Source organism: Phyllostomus discolor, chromosome 10, assembly GCF_004126475.2.
Source record: "Phyllostomus discolor isolate MPI-MPIP mPhyDis1 chromosome 10, mPhyDis1.pri.v3, whole genome shotgun sequence".
NCBI lineage: Eukaryota > Metazoa > Chordata > Mammalia > Chiroptera > Phyllostomidae > Phyllostomus > Phyllostomus discolor.
Genome location: NC_040912.2, coordinates 1,220,519 through 1,239,861, shown reverse-complemented (window position 1 = coordinate 1,239,861; position 19,343 = coordinate 1,220,519). Strand labels below are relative to the sequence as shown.

General features: G+C 52.0%; 1 protein-coding gene across 1 annotated transcript in view; it reads left to right on the top strand.

Moving 5' to 3' along the window:
* The first annotated feature begins 41 nt into the window (after positions 1-41).
* The window catches only part of LOC114508044 (zona pellucida binding protein), a 39,051-nt gene continuing 19,749 nt past the window's right edge, over positions 42-19,343 (top strand). Inside the window, exons 1-5 of the mRNA XM_028526038.2 lie at positions 42-554; positions 2,375-2,455; positions 10,224-10,349; positions 12,208-12,357; positions 16,865-17,083. Of these exons, the coding sequence (XP_028381839.2) occupies positions 278-554; positions 2,375-2,455; positions 10,224-10,349; positions 12,208-12,357; positions 16,865-17,083 (853 nt within the window). The 5' untranslated portion in view covers positions 42-277. The remainder of the gene's footprint in view (positions 555-2,374; positions 2,456-10,223; positions 10,350-12,207; positions 12,358-16,864; positions 17,084-19,343) is intronic.

Genomic DNA, 19,343 nt, shown 5'->3' with positions numbered 1-19,343 from the left:
TCCACCGCCCCGCTCAATGCACACTGTCCGCCGTTCGGGACTCCGCCCCCGCCAGCTAACGAAAGCGCCTTCTCTGGGCGCGTGGAAGGGCAAAGGCGCGGGCTGCTGCACCCGCGGCCGCTTTCTAAGTTCCAGAACCTTCGACGGGTCGAAGGGTCGCCCTTGCCCTAAGAGCCCCTGAGCGGAGGCGTGGCCCCGAAGGCCCAGGCGCGTCCGGCAGGGTGGGTCGACACCGCCGTTCTTCGGCGACCTCAACTTGGGCCTCGGCCCGGCGGCCATGTTGGCCCCGCCCCCACCGGCGGAAACGGAGGCTCCCTCTTCCGGCCGCCATTCCGGTCCGCCGCCCGCCAACTTCCGGTGCGGGGTGGGCGCGCGCTGGGTAACGACGAGTGGCACCGACGGTCGGCAGGTGGCGGGCGGCGGCGTGTGGATGGAGGCCCCGGCCCCCGGCCGGGCGCGGCGGGGCAGGCGGCAGGCCCGGGCCGCGGGCTCCCCGCTCTTCCGGGCCGCGGTCGTCCTGCTTTGTGCCTTCGTAGCGCAGGCGCCGCCGGCAGGTGAGGCCTCCGCGCCGCCGCCGGCCGGCCCGGGCGTGGCCCCGGACGTGGGCGTTTGGGTCACGTGCCTCGGGGGCCTCCAGAAGCGCCTTCCCGGCCGGCCCCGGGCAGGAGTCCTAGGGAGGAACCCACCTGCCGCGGGAGCGCAGGACGGGGACGTTAATGCCGTGTGCACACTCACGTTTTCTGGTGGCGTCGGCTGTTACTAAGCGCCCGCAGCGGTCGGGGCGGCTGCGCCAGCGCCACCTGCGCCCGGGGGGTGCTCGGTTGCTCCCGCAGGGGCCGGCCGCCCGATGCGCGGCTGTCCGCGGTGCTGGAGCGCCACCTGTTGGTGGTAGCCGTGACGGCAGGGACGCTGGGTTTTCAGTTTTGACATCTTGCTGCCCCCCCCCCCACCCCCGTTTGTTTCCTCCGTTGTAGCCACTCAACCGAAACACTTTCCCATCCTGTTTTCAAATTCCGTCTAAGGTGCCGATGAACAAACACGGAAGTGAGAGCTGACTTGAACTGTTGTCGTGTAACTAGACAGGGTTTGGCTGCGCTTTTTGTGTGTGTTCACATTTTAGACTTTTTTTAAAAAAAAAAATAAAGTATCTCCGAGACTTTAATGATAAAAAGCACGACAGTGATTTGTTTAAAATGCTGAAAGTTGTTCAAATAAGGGAGAATGGGAAAGGGAGTCCTCCCAAGAATATTAACGCAGAAGGGCTGTGGAGATGGGCGCGGGGAAAGGAGGAGAAAGGAAAGGGCTGGAGTGAAGGTTGTAGGAGAAAACAAAGCCAGGCTTCTGGGCTGCAGAGGTCAGTCTCGTGGCAGAAGCAGGAAGTAGCCAGTAGCCTTGCATTACCCTCCAGGGAACGGGTACTTCTCCAGCCCGGCCCAGGGTCTCCTGTACTAGATAACGGTGGGGCATGCATGCCCTCTTTTGGTCCAATAAGAACATCAGACTTAAGGCAATGTTGTAACCTGGGCGCTGAAGAATGAAGACTGATGTTAACACATTCTATAGTTCATGTAATATTTCATTCAATTCCTGCAACAACCCCGTAAACCTGGAATTTAGTCTCCTTTTGCAGATGAGGAAACTGAAGGATTTAAACTCAGGTCTTTTGACTTTGAATGCCATACTCTTTTTGCTTTATTCCCTCTCTATTCAAGGATTTGGGTAATGCTTAATAGCGTTTTTTAATGCTGCTCCTCCCATTGGTTCTGTGCACACTGTTTCCATCACACTTGCCCACTCAACAGTGACTGGAGAATAGCAGATTATATCGTATTTAACAATCATTATGTGATATTTACTGTGTGCAAGATGCAGTGCTGGGTACTCATTCTTGAGGAGCTGGCACACACACCGATCCTATTGGAAATGGAGCTTTTAATCTAATGAAGATTATACACGTGCACAGAGAACTGTAATACAGCGTGGAGTGGGTGTTATAAGAGGGGTGCTGGTGATGGACTGGGAAAGGTCAGACATGAGACTGGCCAACAGAAGGTTTGAAGGAGGAGGGGACAGCACACGGTCTGCATCCAGAAGGAGGCTGGATTTAGACTTTTACAAGAGAAGGGAGTGTTCTAAGTGAATGCAGAAGAAGCTGGGGGGAAGAGGTAACGGGGGCAGCGGGGGAGAGATGGACTTCAGTGGCAGGGTAGGGGCAGCGGGGCTGGAACAGGGACACACACCAGTGTCGGGGGACACGGACTGGTGGCTCGCCCCTCCCACCACGATCAAGGGTACTGTGATGCTGTGCTATTTGAATGTCTTGGAATTTCTCACACGGCAGATGGTTGCTCATTTCTTTTTGTATTTTCGATAGTTGGGCAGTTGATTCGATTACCGAGAGGTTTTCACCTGTCCAAAGATGTGCTGAAAATAGTGGGATCACCAAACTATCCAGGTATCGATACATTTCCTATAATTTTCAGAAAATAATTAGCACTGGTTTAAGTTTTATCAGCCTTGTCCACAAGCCTGCTGTTCCTCAGCTGTCATCATCTCCTGTGGCCTCTTCCTGTTACGACCGTGGATTAAAGTTGTTTCCATATAGTTAGATCAATCCAGATCCAATTCTGTAACTGCGTTAAGTGTGCCGAAATAGTTACTCCTAAAAGTTACGTAATTAGAGTTGCCTATAGTGTTTTCTTGTTATTATATAATAATTACCATATTATTAAATGTATACAGTTCAAATATACTAGACGTTTTTTCAAGTGAGATCTATGTATCATAAAGATTTTGGATTCATAAGATTGTGCAGTAGTCATGAGGCATAGGAAGTAATAATTTTTTGAATATTTTCTTAATCAGGTAAATTCACATGTCTTAAAATCCCTCCTTTAAAGCATACAATCCAGTAGTTTTTAGTATATTAATAAGTTTGTGCAACCACCAACACTATGTAATTTACATTTCATCATTCCATCCAGAAATGCCGTATCCATTAAGCGATCATATTACAGCTCCTGGAAACCACTGATCTGTTTCCTGTTTCTATGAACTTGCTTATTCTGGACACTTCCTGCAGGCGGAACGACACGTGGGTGGCATTCTGTGTCTGGCTCCTTTCACTTAGCACAGTGTTTGCTCCGGGTTTGCTCACGTTACGGAATGTGTCAGCGCTTCATTTCCTCTCGCAGCTGACTGACACTCCGTTGTGTGGGTGTGCCACTTGTGTGCACCCGCCCATCTGTTCATGGGCGTTTGGGTAGCTCCCACTTGCCGGCTGTTGTAAGTAACGCTGTGGCGAGCATTGCTGGACGGGTGTCTCTGTGCACACACATGTCCGACCTGCTCGGTCCGTGTGCAGGGGACTCTCACGTGGTTTTTGGTTTGCACTTCCCTGATGAGTAACGGCGTCGGACCTCTTCTCCTGTGTTCACGAGCCACTCGCACACCTTCGTGTGGACGTGCCCGTTAAAGTTCCGCACCCACTTTTAAATTGGGCTGGTGTTTTCATTATTGAGTTGGAAGGGTTTTTTTAAAATACACTCTGGGTACTGCACTTGTACCAGATATTGGACTTGAAAACACTGTCTCCATTCTGTGGACTGTGCTTTCATTTTTAAGTTGTGTTCCCTGAAGCACACGTGTTCAACTTTGACGAAGTCTGGTTTCCCTTTTTAACTTGGTGCTGGCACGGTGGGCGCTGTGCCTTCAAAACAACCGCATAATCGGCGCTCGCAAGGTTTTAACCCTGTGTTTTTATAAGACTGTTCTAATTTAGCTCTTAAGTTAGGTTTTTAGCCATTTAAAATTAATTTTGCGTATGGTGTGAGGTAGGAGATCATGCTTTTTTCTTTCTTTCTTTCTTTCTTTTTGCATGCGGGTATCCAGTTGTTCCAAAGCCACTTGTTCAAGAGGATGTTCATCCTCACGACTCGAGGAGTTGTCTCGGTGCTCTTGCTGAAGAGCGGTTTCCCAGAGATGCATTTTGTTTTCCTGGACTCTGAAGCCTGTTCCATTGACCTGTGTGTCCGCCCTTTGGCCAGTCTCCATTACTGCCGTTTTATACTAAGTTTTGAAACCATTAAGGATGGTTTGTTGAAATTTGTCACTCTAAAGATTGCTCTGACTATTCTGGGTCCCTTGAAATTCCATGTTAGTTCCAGCATTAACTTGCCAGTTTATGCAGAAGTCCGTTGGGATTTAAATGTGGGTTACCTGAAAGACGCAGGTCGACTCTGAGACACTCCTGCCTCAGCGCTCCTCCGTCTTCCCGTGCATGGACGTGGGGGTTTCTCCACTTATTCTGGTATTTAATTTCCCTCAGTGACGTTTTGTGGGTGTCCGTGTACAAGCCTTGCACTTCTTGTGTTAAATTTATTCCTAAATATTTTACTTTTTTGATGTTATTGAAAATGCACTGGTTTTGTTGATCTGCTTTTTGGGCTGATCACTCCTGTGACCTTGGAATACAGCTGAGCTCTGCAGGCCAGTATTGCGTCCTGCCACCTTGCCGCCCCGCTGAACCCTTTATCACCTCGTGTGTGTGTGTGTGTGTGTGTGTGTAAGGGGAGGAGGAGTAAATCTTTAGGGTTTTCTGTATGTGACAGCATGTCATTTGCAAACAGAGGCAGTTTTATTTCTTCCTGTCCAATCTGGATGTTTTTTTTCTGTGGCCAGTTGCCCCACGAGGAGAAGCCCCTGCAGTTCAGTGTTGACGACAGGAGATACCCGAATCTCATCCCTGATCCTGGAGGGGGGGAAGGTTTCCGCCTCCACTAGTAAGCATGATGGTAGCTGGGAGCATTTGTAGAAGCCCTGTATCAGGTGGAAAAGGTGCCCTTCTGTTCCCGGTTTGTTAGCTGCCTGAGGCATCTTGTGAAAGGGCGCTGGGCTGTGTCAGACACTCTTTCTGCCTGTGCTGAGATGACTGGGGGGTTTCTCCTTTACTCTAGTGATGTGATGTGGCATCACACAGAGTGACTTCTGTGCTCTGAACCAGCCTTGCATTCCTGGGATAAGTAGCCGTTGATTTTGATGTATAATCCTTTTCCATGCTTCTGGGAGTGGCTGCTGACATTTGGAGGGTTTTTATGTCTCTGTCCCTGAGGGAGATTTGTCTGTCGTGTTACTGCGCTGCACCTGTCAGATGTCGGTCTCAGGGCAACGGTGGCTCTGTGGAATGACTTGGGATGTGTTCCCTCCTGCTGGGTTTTTGGGAAGCGTGTGGGAGCTGTTGTGCATTAATGCAGCTTTACTTGTTTGGAAAAACTCCCCAGTGAGTTCATCTGGGGTGGACTTTTCTTTGTGGGCAGTTTCCTGATCACTGATACGAACAACGTTCTTGTTTCAGGTCTATTCAGACTTCCTCTTTCATTACGGTCTCAGGCGGGAAGTAAGCTACTGATTGCACTGAGGGTCATATGCATGTGTAACGCATTGCTTCCCTCGTGCTGCCTTCAGAATTCTGCCTTTGTTTTTGGACGCTGACTGCTAATTATGATGTGTCTGGGGGTGGGTCTCTGAGTTCATTGTAGTTTGAGTTCATTAGCATCTTGGAAGGGTAGATTCATGGTTTTATAAAATCAATTTTGGGAAGATTTTGCCATCACTTCTCAAATATTTTTCTGTCCTCTCTTCTCCAGTTTTCAGTGGGACTTCTGTTTCGTAGGCACTGCCTTGCCCGATGGTCCCCACGGGTCCGTGGGTGCTGTTCGTTTACGGTTACTCTCTTCTCCCGCCTGTTAGATCGGTTGGTCCCAGATGGATTTACCCCCAAGTTTCCTGTTCCTTTCACCTGCTCAGACCTGGTGTTGATTCTTCATGCTGAATTCACCGGTTCAGTTGTGCTTTGCAGCCCAGAATTTCTTTTGATTCTTTTAAATAATTGCTGTCTCTTTATTGGTAGCCTGTATTTGAAGAGGCACCATTTTCATGCTTTATTCAGCAGATTAGGAATGATGTTCTTTGATCACATTTAAAATAGCTGATTTAAACTTCTTTGTGCAGTGAGTCCAAACTTTGGGCTTCTTCGGAGACAGTCTATCTTGGTTGCTTTCTTGTCTTCCTGTCTGTGACGCTACTTTTGCATGCTTCGTGTTTTTGGTTGAACACTGGACTTTGGGAGTCACGTGATGTAGCATCTCTGGAGACCCCCCTGCCCGGGTGGCGGTGTTGTCGCTCCTCACTGTGAGTGTCCGCAGCGTCTCCATGCTCAGCTCGCTCAGCAGGGCTGGTGCCTGCCGGGACCCCATCGGCCACCGGGAGCCGCCCGTCTCCCAGTCCCCGCCGAGGGCCCTTGAGCGCCCCCTCCCGGCGTCCCCGGGACTTTCAGCCAGGCCCTGACAGCCAGCCTTGCCGCTTCCTCTCTGCCGCGTGGAGCCTCAGCTTCGGCCGGAGGTGAGGGCTGCAGGTCGCCCGGTCTTCGGTGAGCATGCGTGTCTCGGTCACGCGTCCCACCGGTCCATGCGTGGGCGTGGGGCTGCCTGTTTCCCCCGGGGCGTAGCCGAGCGGTTCGCGTTCTTGTGGGCGTGCGCATCCCCTCGGCCCCCGGGGCTTCCCCATGCGCCAGGCAGGTGCAGCCAGAGGACAGACAGCCTGTGGTGTCTGTGACCAGCAGCCTCGGGGGGGCTTTGTACAGCGGTGCGCCCCGAATTAGCTCAAGTGAAATCATCCTCGTGAGCAGAATCTGTTAGGAAACTGCCAGAAATGCCAAAAAATAAATAAAAACAACAGCTCTCACAGGAGGGAGGCCTTGGAGACCCTGGAACCCGCCGGCCCCCTCCTGCGGCCATTGTCCCTGTGACCGTGGTGTGCGGCTTCTCGGGGCTCCCGCAGAGCTGGGGTTGGGGGAGGGGGTGCTGTGAGTGAGAGGGCCGCGCGCTCTCTGTCCTGGCCAGGCCTTCCTGTTCCAGGCCCACCGCGACAGAGCGCCCGGGGGTGTGTGGGGGGGGGGGGGAGCGACAGCAGACCTGGGCTGCCCCGCAGGTCTGGAGCAGGCGGTCCCCAGGGGGGCAGCAGCGAGGGCCCCTGCTGAGGGCGGGGGATGGGTCCGGTCCGGTCCTCCTCCTCCTGGGCTGCACTCGGCGGGCCATCCTCTCCCAGCGCCTCTTCACCGGGCTTCCCTCCGCACCCCGGTCTGTCTGCACCTCCCCTGAATCAGGACCCGTCCCGTGGGACCTGGGTCGGCCCTCACAGCCCACTGGAACTTGATCCCTACTGTACAGAGTCTGTCTTCAAACAGGCTAGCCCTCTCGGGGACTGGGGTTGGGACTTCACCCCGCGACTCTGCACAGAGGTGTAACCCCACCTGTTACACCCGTTACACCCGTTATACCAGGGCGCGCCCCCGTTTTCCTGGAGCACCTTTCTACTGGGGTCTTGCAAGTCTGATGAACTTCCACAGTTACGGAAATGTTGGGTTCTAGCAATTGCTACCACTTTTCTCATTACCTTTAAAAGGAGATAATTTTTGGAGTTCTTTGTTTCATCGTTTTCACGGATATCACAACTTTTATTACAGCTTTTGTTTTAAAACTGTGACCTTAAACCTGAATTATAAAACACTTATGTAAAACTAATTTCCTGTTTCAGTGCTTTTTTATTGGATATTATTTATTCATGAAAATGGATTAACATTTCAGTTCATCATGTATTCATGTATTTTTTATATCACCAAGTATATTATTATATGATATTTTACTCATTTGCCTCCATAGTGCCCTGACTGCCGAATTTTCTTGTGCCTAGAATTTCTCCGGTCGCTCCCGCCTTCCGAGGCGGCTCCCGCCTGTCTGTCTCTGCCAGCCCCTCTCTGCTCCACCAGCCTCTCTCTGCTCCGCCGTCTTCCCTTAACGTGGTCACGCACCGCTCCCTCTTTTTCCTTCGACTGGCCTTTCATGTTGATTCACTCACACATCCATCCATTCAGTACATCCATCCATTCATTTATTTACATCTTCGTTGCATCTTTAATTCGCTCCATCTGGGGGAGGTGCGTGTGGTGAGTGCCGTGTCGTGAGTGTCTTCCGGCGCCTGTCCCAAAGCGTCCTGGGTGTCTTGTGCCCGGCAGTGGAAGCTGGCCACGGTCCCGGGGCCCGGGCAGTCTCGGCCTCACCGACATGGCTCTTCCGACGGCTGTGTCAGCAGACCTCCCCCCTCTCCCCCCCTCCCCTGTGCTCACCCACACCCTCGCCAGCGCGCAATGTCACCCACGTTCTTCCGCCTGCTAAGCTGGGATTGCTGTTGCCTCTGCAGCGTCCGTTTTCTTGCCGTTGCAAAGGCGCTCTTTTCACACCGTTACGTCTCGGTTGTCAGCCCGTGAGTGGTTGGTGTCCTTTGTGGCAGGTAGCTGCAGACGTCATGCGGCTCTTGCTCCCCGCCCCACATGTTGGCCTGTGTTGTGTGGAGGTGGACAGAAATGGCTACTGTTCAGGCAGTTACCTGTGCTGCACTTCCGAGGACGAGGGGGCCTTGGTGGCTGATGCGGGCGCAACCGGGCAGCAGGGTCCCGCGGGCTGCCCCAGGGGTCACACAGTGAGCTGCAGGGTGGGCGGGGCCGAGCGTCGGGCTGGGGAGCCACAGGAGGGGGGACAATTTGCACAGTCAGCATTTGTGAAGGGAGCTAGGGAAGGAAGGGGGAGTTCAGGGCAGACAGACAGTAAGGAAGTAACGGAGGGAATTAACGGAAGAGATCAGAGCAGAAAAGTAGGTGAGATGGCTGTCTTTGCAACAGTTAGTGGACAAGCTTGCTAAATGTTTCATGAGAGAACAACGAAAGTAAAATATATGTTATGAGTACATAAAGGTAGTGAAATGTAAACATAGTAACTTAATATTCTGAATAATGTTATACTAATAAACGTGAAATAAACAACTGTAGTTAAATATAAATTTCTAAGTCAGACAACTCCATTACTTAGTAGATTAATAATTAAATTCTGATTGGTGATTAAGAGTTTGTTTTTCTACTTCTCCTTGCTAACTAAAACAAACAAGCACCAAGCTTTAGACTTTTTCTGGGACAGAAAACACTGCATATTATTTTAGAGAAAATTTATAGAAGAAATATATCCAGTTCATTTTGTGTGAGTATTATAGCCTTAGACACCTACCTTCATTATCCTAAATGCTGAACGACAGTTTTGATACTGACATTGGAAATGTACAAAGGGCAGTATAAGGCAATCATATATAATATATATACCTATGTATTTTATATATATATGTGTTTGTGTGTGTATTCTAGGAAAACTGTTTGCAAATTGAATCCAGCAGGTTTTAAGTAAAAGAGCACAATGAGTTAATCATTTCAGAAAAGCAATCTAGTAATATCAAACATCCCATTAACATATTCAAGAAGAAAACAATTAAGTGATCCCCTCAATCGATACAGAAAAAAAAATTCCTTAGGATTTAACCTCAATTTTCGACTAAAAAGTGACCAAGAATAAAGGGAACCTTTGTTCACCACAGGAGGGATGTCTGTCTAAAAGCTGCATTCGTACGCGTTCTGCTGAACGGTGAAAATGCGCAGTTGCTTCAATGTTAAGGGTTTTGATTCTCAGAAACAATTTTTGTGTTGCTGGGTCACAGCAATCTCCGTGTAGGCCGAAGGGGTGCAGAGGTGGCGGGCAGCTACCAGGAAGCCGTTGGAACCTTTTCTGAGAGCTTATTTACGAGTAGATTCAAAGCAATTTAATTTTGCCTGTGTTCCTTGTGTGTCTAAAAGATATGATTTTTGCTTGTTTGATGATCAGGATCATTTAAGTTTTAAAACAAAGTGGTAAGATGCTCAATAATGAAAATCAAAGTACACAGTTGTTGGTTTTTTAATTACGCTGTAGTTTTTTAATTCAGTACAGTGCGTTACATCATTGTGAATAATGTACTGTTCCTTTAAACAAATTGATCAGTTTCTTTCTTGTGGTATCTTAGCAAAAAGAAGATAACATACAGATATAGAATTTTCTCACTACTTTGTAATCAAATAATATTCTGAGAATAGAATAAACTAGCATTTGTTAACTCTTAATGAAAAGACCAATGCCTCCTGCTGTGATCGAGACCCACGCACACAAAGTACGTGCGTGTATTTTTGCTGCCCGTCACCCGCAATGCGGTGAGACTGGCCCTGGTTACCCAGCAGCGCTGCCCGAACCCGAGCGGGAGGACGCGCGGCCCGACCGCACGGCGCCTCGGGCGCCGCTAACCTTGTGTTTCAGTGAAGGTCTACGTCATGCTGCACGAGAGGAGCCCCCACATCCTGTGCGTGACCCAGCGGCTGCGGAACTCCGAGCTGATAGACCCGCTGTTCCAGTGGCACGGGCCCAAGGGCAAGGTCATCTCAGGTAGGCGCGCTTCCGCGGCCCCGCCCGGGGCCTCGCGGAGCGGTGCGGAGGGGAGAGGGCGTCCGTGTCTCGTGCGCGCCGGCCCCACTCGGCGCTGCCACCTGCCCGTGCAGACGGCCGGCGGCCGGTCCCCGGAGCTCCGGCCGAGGCCGGGCAGACTCCCGCTCGGGACGCGGGTGTGCGGAGCGAGCGCGACTCGGGCTGCTGCCAAACACACGGGGGCGCTCGGAGCCACGGCCGGGGAGACGGCTGTGCGTGCGCGCCGTGCAGCCCACACGGGGGCGGTGTGAGGCCTCGCTGGTGGTCGTGATTCCCTGCCTCCTACTGTGTGTTTCCGTCCGACCACGGTCCTGACAACGCGGATGTTTGAATTCAGCCTGAACATTGTTATCGACCTTGATCGTAGGGACTAAGCTTCATGTGGAATATTTTCACATCGAGACCGCGCTTTTAAACGTGCTGCGTGGTCACACCGTGGGCGCCTGTTGCCGCATGGCCCGGGCCGCGCTGCTGCCAGAGGTGCTGGACCCCGGGGCGTTCGCCCGGAAGCGAACGGGGACCCAGACCCCTCCGAACGGTGGGCTCGCGTCTCCGCGTTGCCGAGGAAACCGGCCCCACCCTCAGGAGGGCACCTCCTCCGCACCGGAGCCCCTCTTGGCGCGGCTCGCCTGCTCAGCATTTTCTGCGTTCAGCTTCTTGTTTGGCGATTTTGAAATGCATAATCTCATTTTTATTCTAACTTTTCACTTGCTACATGCTGATTTGTTTTTGCAGCGTAGTTCAAAGCACACAGATTAGCTCAGCCTTGCTAAGAGTTCGGACGCATGAATTTTCATCCTAAAGGTCTGTTCAGCGAAGCATCTAATCGTCTTTGCTCGCCTTCTGAGGGCGTTTTTCTGTGCTGTTCCCTTCACCGTGTTCCTGCCTTCGTTTTTAACCCTCTCCGGCACGGCGGGAGGGTGCTCGAGGGTGGGAACCCACAGGCTTTTGTCGTCTTGGACGAAGGAGGAGCTGCACTTGTGCAGAAGCGTGCCGAAGAAACGTTACGGGAAGTGCTCGTTTGCGTGCATGTTTCACTGTCTCACGCAGCCGACTGCTCTCAGCTCATCTGAAGGCCCGGCGTGTGCAGACGTGGGTAAGGCGCGTGCAAGCCCTGAGGCCGGTAGCCATACCTCCGTGGGCAGGCTCCGCAGGTCCAGGCGTGCGGTCGCCAGGGCGGGGCCCTGGCGGTGAGTGGTTTACACGGCCCCCAGCCCTCCTGCCAAGGGAGTGTCACCTCAACCTCTGCACCGTCGTTTCCGGGTCTCCTGTGCGCACGTCCAATGTGTGTGAAGGCACACGTTCAAATATACGTGTGTGAGTGCCTATGCATTTCGCAAGAGTGTTTTTAGGATTTTATTTTGAATCTGATAAAAAGGACCAGCACACTCCGTATTTGCCGCGTGTCACGTTTAGTTCTGAGCGTCCCGCATGCTGACGACCACACCGGCCGCGGCCCTGTGTGGTGAGCACGGCCGTTCTCCCCATTCGCATGAGGGAAACAGGTGTGTGTGTGTGCAAATGCGAGTGCACATCCTGAGTGCCCGGAGCAGTGCAAGGGGCACGCCCGAAACTGCCCCGGTGTGGCTGCCGGCCTTCTGTGGGAGGGACGTGGCGCAGGTGCAGAGCTGGGGTCGAGACCCGCCAAGGTCAGCGGCCGCCGTCAGCAAACGCGGGGCGCGACGCCGCCGCCGCGTGCCCCCGACTCCTGCGACTGAGTCTGCAGATGAGTCGTGCGGGTTTCCCTCTGCGGAAACGAGTTGTTTTTCCTCCGTCCCCTGTGGCGGGAGGGACTGAGCACCGCCCCGTCCCTCCGCAGAAAACAGCACCACGCACATCACGTCCACGGGCAGCCTGGTGTTCCAGGACTTCGAGGAGAGCATGACCGGCATCTACACGTGCTTCCTGGAGTACAAGCCCACGGTGGAGGAGGTGGTCAAGAACCTCCAGCTCAAGTTCATCGTCTACGGTGAGCCGTGCCTCCAGGGCGGTCCGTGGCTTCCTGGTGTTAGTCTTTACGGGCGCGTTGTCACCTCTGCTCTCCTGCAGCTGACGGGAAGCCACTGCGCGCCCCCTCCCACAGAGCGCCTGGGTGGGGGGGAGTCCCTGGGGAGGGCGGGGCCCCTCCTTCAGAGGGCTGTGGTTTGCGCGGGCGCAGGGGCGTTGGAGTCGGCGAAGGCCGGGGACGCAGGGGTAGTGCACCGTCTCTCCGACCGGCTTCCCGCCGGCCCAGTGCGCACGAGCTCCCCAGTTCGCGTGCCTGTGCCCCGGTCCCTTTGCCGGCCGCGTGGGCCGCCGCTGTGCGGGATGCTGGTGTGCGGTGATCGTCTCCGCTGCGGAGCGTTGGGCTGCGCAGGCGCCAGGTGCGGACACTGTGCGGGCTCGGTGCGGGCGTTTTGGTTCCTGGGGGCCGTGGGCGGGTCACGGGGCGGGAGCCTGCGGGCTCCTCTCCAAGAGGAGCTGCGGGGCTGGTACCCAGCAGGGCCGCGCCATTTCACAGGCCCAGCGGCAGGCGCGGGCGCGTCCCTGGGCCCTGGCCCGCGACCCGGGGTGTCACCGTCTTCCATTCCAGCCGTTTTGAGAAGCCTGAAGCGATACTTCGTTAGGGTTTCCTTTTGCCTCCGCCCTGTGTCTGATGGCCTGGGACGTGTTTTATGAGTGGATCTGCCATCCGGTCGTCCTCGTTGGTGAAACGTCTTCTGGTTCTTTTCCTATTCTCTGATGGATTGTTCCGTGTAGTACTGTTGAGTTTTTCAGAGTTTCTTCTAAAACTCTTTCTAGATACTGTTCTTTTACTGATTGTTGTTTTCAAATATTTCTTTTAGACTGTATCTTGTCTGTTGTACCTTAATGGGATCTTCCCCCCCCCAAAACAGAGCACATCCAGAATACTTTTCTTTTTTTAAATATATCTTATTGATGATGCTACTACGGTTGTCCCATTTCCCCCCTTTATTCCCCCCAGCCCTGCTCCCCCTCTCCCACCCACACACTCCCCCCACCCACTTAGTTCATGCCCACGGGTGGTACATACAAGTTCTTTGGCTTCTCCATTTCCTAGACTATTCTTAACCTCCCCCTGTCTGTTTTGTACCTGCCATCTATGCTTCTTATTCCCTGTACCTTTTCCCCCATTCTCCCCTCTCTCTGTCCCCACTTATAACCCTCCATGTGATCTCATTTCTGTGATTCTGTTCCTGTTCTGGTTGTTTGCTTAGGTTTTGTTTTTGTTTTTTTAGGTTCAGTTGTTAATAGTTGAGTTTGTTGTCATTTTACTGTTAATATTTTTTATATTCTATTTCTTAGATAAGTCCCTTTAACATTTCATATAATAAGGGCTTGGTGATGATGAACTCCATTAACTTATCTGGGAAGCACTTTATCTACCCTTCCATTCTAAATGATACCTTTGCTGGATAGAGTCATCTTGGATGTAGGTCCTTGCCTTTCATGACTTTGAATACTTCTTTCCAGCCCATTCTTGCCAGTAAGGTCTCTTTTGAGAAATCAGCTGACAGTCTGATGGGAACTCCTTTGTAGGTAACTGTCTCCTTTCCTCTCGCTGCTTTTAAGATTCTCTCTTTCTCTTTAATCTTGGCTAATGTAATTATGATGTGCCTTGGTGTGTTCCTCCTTGGGCCCAACTTCTTTGGGACTCTCTGAGCTTCCTGGACTTCCTGGAAGTCTATTTCCTTTGCCAGATTGGAAAAAGTCTCTTTCATTATGTTTTCAAATAAGTTTTCATTTTCTTGCTCTTCCTCTTCTCCTTCTGGCACCCCTATGATATAGGTATTGGAAAATTAAAACTGTCCTGGAGGTTCCTAAGCCTCTCCTCACTTTTTAAAATTCTTTCTTCATTCTGTCCTGGGTGAATGTTTATTTCTTCCTTCTGGTCCTAACCATTGATTTGAGTTCCAGCTTTCTTCCCTTCACTGTTGGTCCCCTGTATATTTATTTTCCTTTATTTCACTTTTCATAGCCTTCACTTTTTCCTCTATTTTTCAACCATTCTCAGCCATTACCAGTGTTTTGAACTGTGCATCTGATAGGTTGGCTGTCTGTTCGTCACTTAGTTGTATTTTTTCTGGAGCTTTGATCTGTTCTTTCATTTGGGCCATTATTTTTGTCTTGGCATGCGTATTATGTAGTAAGGGGTGGAGCCTTAGGTGTTCACCAAGGCAGGGCAACCCAGGTCGCAGGGGAGGGGTCCGAGAGGGAACAGAGCCGATTGCTCGGCTCTCTGAGGCTTTCAGTCACTCCCCCCACTTCCCACAGCAAATGGGCCCCTCTGGTGCTGACTCCCAGGCGGGTACGTTTGTGTACATTCTAGGACCCTGTGGGTCTCTCCAGTGAACTGTCCTGTGAGGCTGGGAGTGTCTCCTGCCACTGAAACCCTCACAGGTGTTCTCACTCAGAGGCTTGAGGCTCTGTTTCCCTGCTGGAGCCTGGGTTGCACGGCCTGTCTCGCTCCCCAGTTGTTCCTCCTGGTTTATCCGCACACGAGTGTGAGACAGCCCGCTCTGCCAGCCGCTGCCTTGCCCACCCTGGTCCTCCAGCCACCGCCTTGCTGTGAGTCCTCTCTGCCCAGCTGCCCATCTCCACTCCTCCTACTGGTCTGGATAAATGTTTCTTCTTTAATTCCTTGGTTGTTGGACTTTCAAACAGTTTGATTTTCTGGCAGTTCTGGTTGTTTTTTTGTTTTAAATTTGTTGTTGTTCTCCTTTTGGTTGTGCGAGGAGGCACAATGTACCTGCCTATGCCTCTATCTTGGCCATTAGTCCTGCTTTTCTTAATTTTAGTTTTTTTTACCTTTGACTCCCTTTATCCCAACTCCAGCCTCTGCCTCTGGCAATCAATAATCTACAGTCCACTCTCTGTGTTTATAAGCTTGTTTTGTTTTGTTTTTTAAGATTTTACATGAGGTATCACTTGGCATTTGTCTTTCTCTGTTTGGCTTACTTCACTTGCATAATGTCCTCAAGATCCATCCCTGCTGTTGAAAGTGGAAACATGTTACTCTTTTATGTTCCATTTCGCACGGATCACTACAGTTTCCTTAGCCGCTTGCTTCTCGGTAGACACTTCGCTTGTCTCCCCGTCTTGTCTTTTGCGAGCAGTGCTGCCGTGAACATGGGGGTGCACACATCTGTCCGAGTTAGAATTTTTTAAAAGTGCTTTATTGCTTCCTACATTGGTTTTCTTGTAGGTACTCTGCCCTTGTCTTTTTATTTTTTTCTCTTTACTGATATGGGTTTGCCCAAAGTTGGGGTGAGACGGTCTGTGATTTTCAGGTATGTTTTTGTTTTCTTCAAATAGACACCCAGAGCGGGACTGCTGGATCCTACGATAGTTCCATTTTTGGTTTTTTAGGAGAACCTCTCCACGGCTTTACGCAGCGGCTGCACCAACATACATCCTACCAACAGGGCTCGAGGCCCCCCCCCCCCACATGCTAACACTTGCTGTTTCTCGTCTTTCTGATGCTGGTTATTCTCATTAGAGCCGCATTCTGATGGTGCGAGGTGATACCTCACTGTTTTGATCTGTGTTCCCCTGAGGTCGAGGGACGGTGAGCACCTTGTCATGTGCCTGTGGCCATGTTTGTGTCTCCTTCAGAAAGATGCCCATTCACATTTTCTGCCAACTTTTTAAATTGGGTTCTTTGGTTTTGTGCTGTTGAGTTATGTGAGTTCTTTACATAGTTTTGATGCTAACTCTTTAGAGGGCGCACGGTTTGTGAGTATTTTCTCCCACTTGGGAGGTTGCCTTTTCATTCGTTGATGGTTTCCCTTGTTGTGCAGAACCTTTTCAGTTGGATGTGGTCCCACTTGGTTATTTTTGCTTTTGTCGCTTTTGCTCTGGTGTCAGATTAGAGACTCACCGCCAAGACTGTGTGGAGGAGCCTGCTGCCGGGGTCCTCCGCAGAGCCTCACGGTCAAGGACGAGCGTTGCAGCCTCGTGTGTGTGGGGGGAGTTGGGTCTGTGTGTGGTGTGGAGAGTGGCCCGGTTCCACCTTCTGCGTGTGCTGTCCGGGAGGGGCCGATCCTGCCCATCGCGTGTGCTTCGCCCTTGGTCCTGGGCATGGTGAGGGTCACAGGAGAGAAAAAACGATAGGGCTGGGCGATGCTTGAAGAGATAATGTCCCCAGATGTGTGGGACGTATCTGCATATTCAAGAGGATCAGTGGGACTCAGGTAGGGTAAGTGCAAAGAATTCAATACTGAAACATTAGAACCGAACACCAGGAGATAGTCTTGAAAGCAGAAAAAAAAAAGAAGTAGCCTGTTGCAAACTAAGGGTCTGTAAGAAGATTAAAGGCAGGTTTGTTATCAAACACCACGGAGGTCAGAAGGAATGGGACGACGTATGTAAATAACGCACTTACCCCGTAGAATGATTTCCCTTGCACAGTTGCGATCTCTTTGACTTGCCTAACGAATTAACCGCGTGTTCTTCTCTGTTGGCTGTCTCCCCAGCGTACCGCGAGCCTCGTTTCTATTACCAGTTCACAGCTCGGTACCACGCAGCTCCTTGCAATAGTGTCTATAATGTGTCTTTCGAGAATAAACTTCTACAGATCTTAAGCAAACTGGTCCATGACCTCTCCTGTGAAGTTGCGTTGCTGAAGTCTGAATGCCATCATGTTAAAATGCAGAAAGCTGGTTTTCAAAATGAATTGTTTTTTAAATTTGCAGGTAAGTGTATGCAATCTTTCAAAGAAAATAAATTGAGAGTACAAAGCTAATTTTAAGGACCTGTGAGTTGCGGGAGTGGGGGGAAGTGTGAACGTTACAAAGCCGGTGTTTTCCTGCTCTCTGCTTTCACTGAGTTCTCCTAGCCTTCGGAGCGAGATGCCACCGATTTACGTGCTCAGCGAGAAGCTTGTACTCAACTAGCTAACACTCTGCTGTGGAAATTTACTTCAGGATGGAATTTAGTATGAGGAATGTCTGTTAGTTGGCTACAAAAATTTAATTTGTAGAAGTGTCTAATTACAGTAAGACGGGTTAATATTATAAATGGAGCGAACATTCTAACAGCTTGGGGTGCTTCTCCTGATAATGCAGAGTGGGAACCCAAAACTTTCGGAGGAAAATAGGGTTTCACAGTGGGAAGGGTTTTGTCCTTCCCTTCCTTTGTCCTCGCCGCTGCCCCACAGGCCTCGCGGGCCACCCGCGTCCGTCTTTCTTCCCCCACATCCCCCCCCCCACGCTCCTTCCGTCACACGACAGAGCGAGTGCGAGCCGGGAGACCTCCAGGACTTTCCTCACCTGGTGGTTGTGACGGTCACTCACAGAATCCCTCTCGGGCTCCTTTTCAGAAGGGCTTTCTCTGTATTGACACCATCTATTTGTCGAGGCATCATTTTTCTGTGTTCTTGTCCATTATTTTCTTTAGCTTTTTTATTTAAAAAATGTTTTATTGATTCCGGAGAGAGGGGAGGGAGGGGAATGAGAGGGAGAGAAGCATCGGTGTGAGAGAGAAGCACCGACCAGTGCCCCCTGCATGTGCCCGAAAGGGGACTGGACGTGCAGCCCAGGCGCGCAGCTGACAGGGGATCGGACCCACGTGACCTTCTGGTTCGTGGGGCGACGTCCCGGCCACCAGAGCCGCACCGTCAGGCCAGGGCGTCGACCGTGGTTGGGACGGTTGATGTGGGGTCACGTCCAGTAAGTCCAGCCTGTGCTTCCTCCGTGACGGTCGCTGCTGCTCTCTAGTGGACGGTCCACGTTCTCCTTCCTTCGCACGCCCTGGACGTTTCTTTGAAAAGTGTGCGTTGTGAGTATTCTAACGTAACACTCTTGAGATCGGACATCGCCCCCTTTCTCTTTGTGGTGGTTTATGTGGGTGCAGATGCTCGTGTGGTGACTTTTTAAGCTGCTTCTGTAAAAACTGTGTACTTTGTCGTATGGGGTCTCTGAGGTGTCCGCCCGTGACTGGATGTCAGGTAGTGGTTTCATACAGATTTCTCCAAACGCGGTGCCTCAGTCAGCTTATGTCAACATAGCGTTCCGTGGCTGTCTCCGACAGTGAACTCTGTCCCACAGCTCCGACAAACTGGCGGTGACAGCTGTGGCCGTGCTTTGGCATTTCTGAGCTGGGACCTGGCCTGCGCCGGCCTCCTCCTCTGCCGTGTCCACGGATGTCATTCCGGTGTCCTCGTCGGCCGATCTTGTGGGAAGCTCGTCTTGATAAACAGGCAGGCAGTCCCCTACAGGGCGAGGCCGGCCATGCAGCCTCAACAACGCGGGCGTGTGGTGCAGGAGGCAGAGGCCCAGGCAGGGGGAGCGCGTGCCCGTGGGCCGCGGCGGGGGCGGCACAGGGTGCCCGCCGGCTCTTCTCCCGCTGCCCCCGAGTTTGCTCGTGACCAGGGCCCTGGGGCAGTGACTCGGGCGACCATCACCCTGTGGTGATTCTGGAGACGGGCCCCTTCCTGCTGGTTCCCTCACTGGTGCCAGGGGTTTTGCTTCAGTGTAATGAGTAGATTTCGATGGATCTTACCCTCCCCTTGAACTTGTATAAAGATGCGAAGTAGGAAACGTTGTGCACTACCATAGCCACCCATCTCACGGCCACGTGGGGACGACGCTCGGCGTCGCCGCGCTTTGCCGCCAGCCAGGGACGGGCGCTGGACAGACGTGGCCGCCAGTGGCCGGTGCCTTTCGTCACGACGCTGTGTGCTTGTGGCTCGTAGGCGGGGAGAGGGCGCTTTCCTTCGGTCTGGACTCGGTGTGCGCGCCTTGTAGAAGGCTCTAAGGTACAGATGGGCCGTAAACCCTCTCCTCCAGGTCCGCAGCCGCGCTGGGGAGGCTGCCTCGGGGGGGGCGGCTCTTCTGGCTGGTGCTGCAGCCTCGCTGGGACGCGTGCCACTGCCTCGTCTCACTCTGACCTTTCCGGAGCCTTAGGGTCGGTTCGGGGGCTGCTCCTCACCCGCGCTTTTGCTGCTGACCGAGT